The sequence below is a fragment of the Perna viridis genome, chromosome 7 (genome assembly GCF_037379345.1).
Source record: "Perna viridis isolate PV_CMFRI_1.1 ecotype Kerala chromosome 7, ASM3737934v1, whole genome shotgun sequence".
In the NCBI taxonomy this organism is placed as follows: domain Eukaryota; kingdom Metazoa; phylum Mollusca; class Bivalvia; order Mytilida; family Mytilidae; genus Perna; species Perna viridis.
The window spans coordinates 11106413-11116749 of NC_142451.1; the positions used below are offsets into that span (position 1 = coordinate 11106413).

Below are 10337 nucleotides of genomic sequence, written 5' to 3' on the forward strand. Positions count from 1 at the left end.
TCCTGATGTTAATTTCCCATTTAAAAATAACAAATAATATATGTTGTGAAGTGGCTTAGATAAGAATAATAAATAAGTGAACAAAAGCCAAATCTAAAAGGTATAGAGGAACCACATACATATTAAATACATATAAAACATAAAAAATATCTTCAATTTTTTACGTTTAATTTGAATTTCCCATTTATCTGTGGAAACATCCCATCTTCTCCTGTGTGTGATTTTGATTTAATATCTCAACCATTTTTGTATCGAGCTCCACTTATTATTGGCGAGCCCTTTAGTTGGAGACTGTATACATTAAAGATGGTGTGATGATGACCACTTGTCCAGCATTTTAATAGATTTGAGAGATTTTTTCCCTGCAACAGCTGTGCAAAAATTGAGATTACCATCTGAAGATCAGTATAAAGAAAAGAATAGTGAAGTGGCTATAACCAAATGAAAGATTAACACAATTAACAAGGAAAGGGATAGCTACATTGAAATATTGTAAACCAAAACATACTGTAACAATTAAAACATAAAAAGTTCAAGGTCAAATTCAATGTTTTCACTTCAAAGGAATATGATAAAAAGGACCCACACAATGGTAGACCTAATGAGAGACCGTAAAAAACAAATTATGAGATTAATATAAATATATGTGAAACTAATAAGTAATAAGGCTTCTTAATATGCTTTTGGTTTTGTATAATTATAAGTCTAGATCTGTACCATATTGGGTACAAAAAACTGATTTTATGCACTACAAAAATCAGTAGATTCATTAATTACAAGCCACCCTCAACATGTTTGTTTTTTTTTCGTTTGTGTAATATTACAGCGCATACAATGATTATGCTTGGAGATTGTTATGGTTTCCGTCGTCTTCTATCCGACAGCAATAGATGTCAAAAGAAGTTAAAATCTCTCGATTTGTCCAGCCGACTTTGGCATGTTCACCAGGTAATTGTTATCTAATCATGGGAAGACCAACTATATCTCCGGAACTGTATGATCTATAATAGGCCCCCTCTACACTATCTCCCCAGAACTGTATACTTGTATGCTCTATAATAGGCACCCTCCACACTATCTCCCCGGAACTTTATACTTGTATGATCTATAATAGGCCCCCTCCACACTATCTCCCCTGAACTGTATACTTGTATGATCTATAATAGGCCCCCTCCACACTATCTCCCCTGAACTTTGCACTTGTATGATCTATAATAGGCCCCCTCCACACTATCTCCCCTGAACTTTATACTTGTATGATCTATAATAGGCCCCCTCCACACCTATTTTACCTGATTTTTACTGCAATGTCTCATGATTTGAACCAATGCTGCTTTCATAGAAAATCTTGGGAGGGTACAATATGTGTTATTGTCTTATTGTCTGCAAATATTTAATAACGGAACTTAAGTACTCTCTAACAGAAGAAATCCTGCTAGACAAATTATATTTTTGAAACAATAGACCATATGTCCGACCTAAGACAGTGTAATATTATAATAGAGGTCAAACAGATAAGACACAGAGCAACGACGATGAACACAAGGTTTCTGGTTTGTTTACATTTCTTACTTGGCAAGTATTCTGATATGTGTCGATAAGTTACAAAAATGTAAAAATAAACACAGAAAATATACATGTACTAGATATTTTAACGGAATACAATATACTTTCAAGTGGTGTATATTCGAAAACATTTCTCCTAAAACTATCAAAATCTTGGCCACTTTTTGCTTAGTTTTTTTGCGTCTTATCTAAGTATTCACTTAGAATTCTTGGCGTACTATATTTATAATGTTATAGTTTGGAAGCCGGCTTTGAAGATTTTGATTAGCGCATTATTTTTATGTATCGCGCTAGAACTCTAACAAATAGGCTTCTGGACTTGACTTTTTATGAGCAACTCGGCGGGTGTTCCTAGAAAAGCAGAGGACGCTTACTTTACCGGTGCACCTGGTCCATGCTCCTAGTTTTTAGTGGAGTCCAAGTTGCTCATTTACTTTTGTTACTTTGTATGCATGATTTTAGTTACTTAATGTTCTTTGTTGTGTATGTCTGTTTTCCATGTCTGGTCTTTGTCCCTGGAATACATTCTTTTGATTTCCGCTATAACATGGGTTTCCTTGATTACTCTTTTATCACTTTGATGAATTCCTTTGCATTTATTTTTACAAATCAGTATTCGATATGTGTCGTATGATAATCTGCGTCCGTTTGTGCTGTTTAAGGAGCAGTTTATTCTGAGTGTCCACCACAATGGTCATCACATTCTTCAAGTTGTTACTACCTCAGTACATTCGTGTCAACCTGGACAAATGCACAGGTTTGTTTATTGAAGTTTTCTGGTAATAAAAAGTATCTTATTTATGATGCACTTCATGACGATGAAAACATGCTCGGCAATTTTTTTTCTGCATAGCTTTTCTTTTCTATGTAACAATTATATTGACTAGGAAACAACTTCCAAACACTGTTAGAAAAAAATTACTTTACTTCAAACTTGAAAAACGAGTATCCTGGTTCCCGGGACTACATTCCAGGTATTAGCTACTAGCAATACACTCTCAATATATTTGTATATGTGTAACATACTGTATATTGCGATTGGGAACCAGTCTAAAAACTGTTGCTTTTGTGAGCTAGTCGGACAGGTACAAGGCAGGGTCTGTTCGATTGTTCAATCGCTCCCGTCATTAAATACATGAAACATCCACGTGGGAATATCTGCCATGGGATAATAAACCATAATCAATCAATCAGTAAGTCAAAACACTGATCAAACACAAACTGCATTTATTCAAGTATGATATCTAGATTTATTTGAATTTGATATACTGTTTGTCATATTCTCACTTTTTTGTTATTTAACCTAACTGACAGGAGTACTGCAGAGAATTCAGTGGGTATCTGGCAGAAATAACAACCACCGATGAAAACCGCTATATTCGGAATCTGGCGCAACACAATTACCATGCCAACACGTCACATGGTGTCACTATTTATGGTAAGGGCACAAAATGACGTTTACACGAAACAACTTTAAGATTTATTTTGCTGTATATATAGGTTGACAAATCTCAATCGGAATGTATTGGAAAAAATCATATGACCTAAATGTGTGCGTCACCATATAATTTTTCATACCGAAATTCATTCTAATAATTAAATGGTGAGTTGAAATAGTCAAAACAATGCCATTATTTGAACTATTTACAACGAATATTCGTAACTTTAGGTTATTGGCTTGGTGGAAGACAAGCTCCACATGGCGGTTGGACCTGGAGCGAAAGCGGGCATAAAATAACACAAAACTTCTGGGCTCCAGGAGAACCAAATAATAACCACGAACAATGCATGCATATAAATTCTCACGAGCAGTTTATGTGGAATGACTATGTATGTACACAAGAGGAATTTTTCATATGTGAAAAGAGGTGAGAAAATCATTAGTCTCTTTTTCGGGTCCTCCCGGTAACAATGCAGGAATTCGAAACTCAATGAAGGAAGACTTTCGATATATGCTTGGTACAAATTTACTTTTTGGATATTATATAAAAGATCAAATTCTCTTGAAGCATGCACTCAGATATTTTTATATCTATTTATATTCATTGTATAAAAAACACATACTCACGTGTTTAGCCAACTTCCATTGTCGCCTTCAGAAAAAGAAACGTGTAACTATTTAGTTTGAAAAATACAGTCATGTCCTTAGTAGTCAATCAAACATACCATATTAACATTAAATTTATACAATTGAAATATCAACAGCATATAAAAGACAGTACGGGATCGATATTTATTATTTTCTTCTAGCTTAGGATGCTGTCCACCTTTTAAATACAAAGAGTAATCAAGGGAACCAAGATTATAGCGGTAATCAAAAGAATGAAATCCAGGGGCAAAGACCAGACATGGAAAACAAACATACACAACAAAGAACATAAAGTAACTAAAATCATACATACAAAGTAACAAAAGCAAATGAGCAACTCGGACTCCACTAAAAACTGTGAACATGGAGAAGGTGCACCGATAGGGTAAGCGTCCTCTGCTTTTCTAGAAACACCCGCCGAGTTGCTCATAAAAAGTCAAGTCCGGGGTAGACAAACGAGGAAAGGAAAATTATGACCCGTTGAATAAATCAGTTTTTATGGTGCAGATGGATACACTATAACGATCCACGAGTTCATGATGACGACCATAACACTTCTGTAGTGATGACTTCAGTCTTGTAGCAACATAACCCTGTTCCAGAAGCCTATTTGTTAGAGTTCTAGCGCGATACAAAAAGTCTGCGTAGTTTCGGCAAGCTCTGGCATAACGTATGAGTTGTGATATGAACACTCCATACGCAGGTGCTGAAGGGATGTTGCCACAGATGAAAGGAAAGTTGACAATTCTGAATGAAAAGTCATCACGTTTGTCGTAATTGATTTTTTTTGGATTTATTCCACTTCGTCCATGGGTGGACATAGGGCGACTACAGTTTCTCTCCATTCGCTTCGGATTTGGGCGATGGTGTTACAATTCTTCCACGTTAGTCCTACTCTCTTCAGTTCAGAGTTCAAACCCCTCCTCCAGGTGTTCTTTGGTCTTCCTCTTTTTCTTTGCCCTTGGGGATTCCAATCTAAAGCTTGCTTTGTAGTGTTTTTATTGTTCTTCCTTAAAGTATGACCAATCCATTTCCATTTTCGTGTTCGAATGGTGTTTTCTATTGGTTGTTGTTTTGTTCTTTGCCAGAGTTTCTTGTTTGTTATTTTTTCTGGCCATCTGATATTCAGTATATTCCTTAGGCACTTGTTAACAAAGACTTGTATAGATTTCATGGTGTTTTCTGTTTCTCTCTAGGTCTCGCAACCATATAACAGGACAGACTTAACATTGCTGTTGAAAATTCTGATCTTAGTAGCCGTCCTCAGTGTTCTACTTTTCCATACTGGCTTTAGAATGGAAAAAGCCTGTAATGCTTTCATCTTTCTGGCTTGTACATCTTCGTCAGTGCCTCCAGTTGTACTCATGACACTTCCAAGGTACGTAAATTTATCTACATTCTCTATCTGTTGGTTATTTACCAATATTGGATCCATCTGGTTTTGTTGGATTCTCATGGCTTTGTTTTTGGCTGTGTTGATATACAATCCTGTTCTTTTAGCTGTTCTTCGAGATGGTTGACCTGGTGTTGGGAATCTTGAAGACGATGCGATAATGTGCATATGTCGTCTGCAAATTCGAGGTCTTCTAGACGAGATGTTAAGTGTCCAATGTATACCATGAGGGTCGTTGTAAGCTGTTGTTGCTATCCAGTCGATGACTATGAGAAAGAGAAGGGGAGAGAGAATGCATCCTTGCCGTACGCCAGTTGTTACAGGGAAAGGATCCGTCAATGTACCAGCATGTATGACCTGACAAGAGAATTCTTCATACAGTAACTTAATCATGGAAATAATCTTAGGTGGAATCCCATAGTGTCCTAGAATGTTCCACAAGACCTGATGATCTATGCTGTCAAATGCTTTCTGGAAGTCAGTAAAGTTTAGATATAGGGATGACTGCCATTCGATCGTTTGCTCAATAATTATTCTGAGTGTAGCAATCTGGTCGACACATGATCGTTCTTGTCTAAATCCAGCTTGTTCATCTCTCAGCTTGCTATCAATCTCTTCTTTCATTCTTTGTAAGATTATACTGCATAGGATTTTACTAGGAATGGACAAAAGAGTTATTCCTCTCCAGTTGTTGCAATTGGATTTGTCCCCCTTTTTAGGTAGTTTTACCAAGAGTCCCTTTTGCCAGTCTTTTGGAATTTTTTCTTTTTTCCCATATCTGATTTAATAGCCCAAGAAGATATTGAATGGTAGTGTCATTCATGGACTTGAGGGCTTCTGGTGGTATGCCATCGCTTCCCGCTGCTTTCCCATTCTTAAGATGTTTTAGGGCTTTTCTTACTTCATTTTCGGTAAATTTGTCAGTCTCTATGTTAAGTGTTGGACCTTCTTCAAGTATTGGTGGATTTGTTGGTGGTGGTCTGTTCAATACCTCACTAAAGTGTTCTTTCCATCTGTCAAGCTGATCTTCTAGCTTTGTGAGGGTATTGTTGTTTTTATCTTTGACTGGTAAATTTTCATTTTGAGAGATCTTTCCACTGAGTTGTCTTGTGATGTTATACATGTTTTGATGTCTCCTTTTAAGCAGGCGTTTTCAGCTTCTACTGCTAACTTTTCAGCATGGTTTCTTTTATCTCTTTTACAGTTTTTCTTCACTTCTTTGTCTTTTGCGCTGTAAAGGTCTTGCAGGTTTTTCTTTTGCTGTCTGGTTTTGGCACTCATCAACTTTTCTTTTATTTCCCTTCTTTCAGATATTGTATCCCATGTTTGATCTGACATCCATTTCTTTCTTTTCACTTGAATGAAACCAACTGTTTCTTCGCATGCTTCCAGAATGGCTGTCTTTGTTGAGTTCCAGATGTCATCAATATCATTGCTCATTTCTTCGTTGTCAAGATCTAATAAAGTACTAAATCTATTCCTGAGTGTAATTTGGAAGTTTTCTTTCACTTTCTGATCTTTAAACTTCTTTTTTGTAGTCTCTCTTTTCTTTGTTGTTAAAAGCTTGAGTTTAATTTTTCCAATTACAAGGTGGTGATCTGATGCTGCGTCTGCTCCACGTTTTGTTCGTACATCTTGTAATGAAGATCTCCATCGACGGCTTATTGTTATGTGGTCTATTTGGCTTTCAGTGTCTCCAGATGGTGAAATCCAGGTGGTTTTATGACAAGATTTATGTGAAAACCAAGTACCGCCAATTACTAGACTGTTTATAGCGCAAAAGTCAGCAAACATCTCTCCGTTCTCATTCATTTGCCCTATTCCATGTGGTCCTATCTCCCTTTCTCTACCTCCTCTGTCATCACCTACTTTGGCATTCAGATCTCCTAAGATGATAAGGATGTCTCTTTTAGGAACGGCATCAACAACTGATTGTAATAAGTTGTAGAAGTCATTTTTATCATCTTCGTCTGCGGTGTTTGTTGGTGCATACACCTGTATAAATGTTGTTTTCTGGAATCGAGTGTCAAATCTAGCTGATATCACTCTTGCAGATATTGGATTCCACTCCAAAAGCGATTTCTTGGCTTTCTTTGTAAGCATGAATCCCACGCCTTTGTCATGTATGTCGTCTTCATTTCGATTTCCTGAGAATATTACCGTATGACCTGAAGATAGTGTTGTCATTCCAGCTGTATTCCATCTTACTTCGCTGAGTCCTAGAATTTCGATATTGTATCTATCCATTTCGTTCGCAATTTGCAAGCTTTTGCCACTTTGATACATTGTTCTAACATTCCAAGTGCCTATGGTTGTTGGTTGTTTTGGTGAGAACAACTTCATCGGCTTTCGCGTCATTTGCTGTCCTCGATGTTTGGTTTGGTCCTCTTTCTCTAGTCGTTGACGAGTCAGAGGAATGACTTTTACTGTAATCGTTTCTGTAACCATTTGGATCCACTAGTGGGGGGTTGGCCCTCTAGCTTCAGCTTTATTTTAATGTGGTGGTCAGCAAGTCCCTCACATGCTTTTGTATCAGAGTTTGCTCTCCTAGATAGTTTCCATACCATGGGTGACGACTCCTTTCTAGCCGGGTTTTACATCAGAGTTTCCTCTCCTAGACAGGTTCCCTTCCAAAGGTTTGATCCCAGTCTGACCATCGTTTTCTGTCTGGGTTGTCTCCCGTAGCCTTTGACTCAACAGTCCATCACAAGGCAGTGATCTATTTAACCCATAGGTGGGGCAAGGTTGGTGAGAGCCAGGGCGTGTCGTAATTAAAAGTTTGATCAATAGTTTTCCTTTACCATCGATTTCTAAGTGTAGGTCAAGATATGAGGCTGACCTTACAGTGTCTGTAGTATCCTTTATCTCAAGTTCTTTGGGGGTAGATGCGATGTATCAAATCCCCGAAATTAGGATTGTTTAAGATAATTCATCATCTATATAGTGGAAACTGAGATTAAAGGATCTAGCCAAACGATATTCTCTTTCGGATCAAATCAGCTATAAAGTCAGCCTCATAAGAGTGAAGGAATAGGTCACCAAGTAAAGGAGCACAATTTGATCCCATTAGAATGCCGACCGTTTGTTGAAAAACGCGTCCACCACACTGGACAAATATGTTGTCGATTAAAAATTTCAGCATTTTATAAACATCTTCCTCTGTATATTTGGAAGATGATTTGGAATTATTTCTTACAACATATGAGGAATCTCTACCAAGAACTATATATTTATATCTAGGTGTACCATCTTTTTGGAAAAACAACCATGTATAATGTTTTTAAGTCGGGATTTTAACTGAGTATGGGGAATAGAAGTATACAGTGTTGAAAAATTTTTGAACACTGAATTTATACAACCTATGTATATATATTCTATTTGCAGTTTGACTGGACATGAAATTATTGGATAACGATACAACCAAAGAAAACTCGAAAGATTCCATAATTAAAAATTTTTACACATGATCATTGCTTGTCCGGCTATCTCCTCGTACAATTTTTTAACTACATCTTAGTTGAAAGTGTGCAGGGTCAAAGAATTTTGATTTTCACGAAATAATATGGAAATTGGTGATAGTTACACTAAGTCATTTTACACAGAAATATATGGATCATGACTTGTCCTCCTCGTACAGTTTTTGAACAACATCTTAAATATTTACAGGATATTTCTACACATGATGAAAGTGTGCAGGGTCAAAGGATTTTGATTTTCATGAAATATTACGGAAATTGGTGATAGTCAGTCAATTTCATCAGAAATAGGGCTATATGGCTTGTCCGGCTTTTTTTTTTATAAATATATCTGAAATATTTTTTGCAGGATGTTTCTACACATAATGATGATGTGCAAGGTCAAATGATCTTGTTTTTTGTTGTTTTTGTTTTTGTTTTTGTTTTTTTTTTTTGGGGGGGGGGATATTACGGAAGTGGGTGATAGTTGGACTTTTTTTTGTCAGAAATATACCCCCAAGCAACAAATTTAGGAATTTGTTATTGGGGGTATCAACGTTTTGTATGTGTCCGTCAGTCCGTCCATCAGTCCTTTTTTTCTCATAGCAAGTATTTTTGCAGTGCTTAGCCTACTAACATACCAAATATTTACTACATCACAGTACATAACCTTAATCATGTCTTCATACAAAAATAAACATATTCTGAATTTGGCATATCTAGCAAGCGGGGGCATCATTAGTGTCTTACAGACACATTTGATTTATTTAAAAAAATCACTCCTAACAAATGACGCGGGGCTTCTGTGACAAACAGGGCTTCTAGTTTTTAATGCATTCCGTACTTTGATAACATAAGGTGCACAACTTTTACTTGCCGTCTTTTTTTCGTTTACCTCGATTTGGTTTAGTAATTTGACATCGGTGCGGTTGAGTTGTGTAACTAGACAGTTTGTTGTTGTCAGTGAGGTAGTTGTGATGTATGTAGATAAACAAATAAGTAATTGACAAAATAACCTGATAACTTTGACCATGTTGGACAAATATAGTGTCTTTCATTCCAAGCACTTCGCAAGTATATACTTACGAAATAGAGAGAGTTGCCCACACGACTACCGGGTATACATGCATACATTTATCACGTCTCTTATTTCAGATTTCAATTCCTCATGTAGAATTTATATAAAGGTATGATAGTTAGTGAAATCAATGATCATAATGCATTTGCTTTGTAGTCAAGTAAGTTACTAACTAGCGTAGACTTCAATTACTAATATTACGGAATTTATGTCATTTTTGTATAACCTGTGTTAGTAACTCTGATGGTCAATATTCACATTGATGTTCAATTATAAAATAGGCTTTAGATAAATGAAATATATGACAAATCTAGCTATATATCGTTGTAAGACCATTTGTGAATTTGAGATATGTAGTTCATTACAGTCGTCTTCCTTTTTATTAATCCATTGACATTAATAATATATTCATAAACATGAAATGTTATCTTACATGATGCACTTGAAATTGCACTTTAATGAAGGTTTCCGATTTTTATTAATATCAAATACCTTAGCTGAAATTCAATTTCAGTAGTTTTTGTATGATTATTTAAAACATTTTCAAACCTAAAATAAAATGCTACGCAATACGTACCCTGATACGACCACAGAGGACCCGAACAGATGAGGCAAATATGGATCGACACACCATTCATGCTTGATACAGCTTTGAATTTTTATTGGGACAATTAAGTTATTTACACAGGGTAAGAATTTTACCAGAATTATAGTGACCCTTTTTTTGGCCTCTAATTAGCTCTGGCACTTTATGGT

The 10337-nt window shown here is 36.2% G+C and overlaps 1 protein-coding gene across 2 annotated transcripts; it reads left to right on the forward strand.

Moving 5' to 3' along the window:
* The first annotated feature begins 1454 nt into the window (after nt 1–1454).
* Nucleotides 1455–8515, forward strand: LOC148611308 (perlucin-like protein). Of its 2 annotated transcripts, none has more exons than XM_088591741.1 (5): nt 1455–1575; nt 2229–2323; nt 2881–3004; nt 3236–3434; nt 8433–8515. In XM_088591741.1, exons 1-5 carry the CDS (start codon nt 1470–1472, stop codon nt 8458–8460), a joined length of 552 nt encoding a protein of 183 aa, XP_088447867.1. In that variant the 5' UTR covers nt 1455–1469; the 3' UTR covers nt 8461–8515. The 2 variants fall into 2 exon arrangements, with proteins under 2 accessions (XP_088447867.1, XP_088447865.1); XM_088591739.1 differs by lacking the exon at nt 8433–8515 and adding an exon at nt 4852–5095.
* The last annotated feature ends 1822 nt before the right edge of the window (nt 8516–10337 follow it).

Excerpts from the sequence above, each read along its gene's own strand:
- LOC148611308 (XM_088591739.1), top strand. The coding sequence starts at position 1,470 with ATGTCCGACCTAAGACAGTGTAATATTATAATAGAGGTCAAACAGATA. Across the intron at positions 1,576-2,228 it reads TTGTTTACATTTCTTACTTG|GAGCAGTTTATTCTGAGTGT; the intron begins GCAAGTATTCTG and ends GTGCTGTTTAAG. Across the intron at positions 3,435-4,851 it reads TTTTTCATATGTGAAAAGAG|GTCTCGCAACCATATAACAG; the intron begins GTGAGAAAATCA and ends GTTTCTCTCTAG.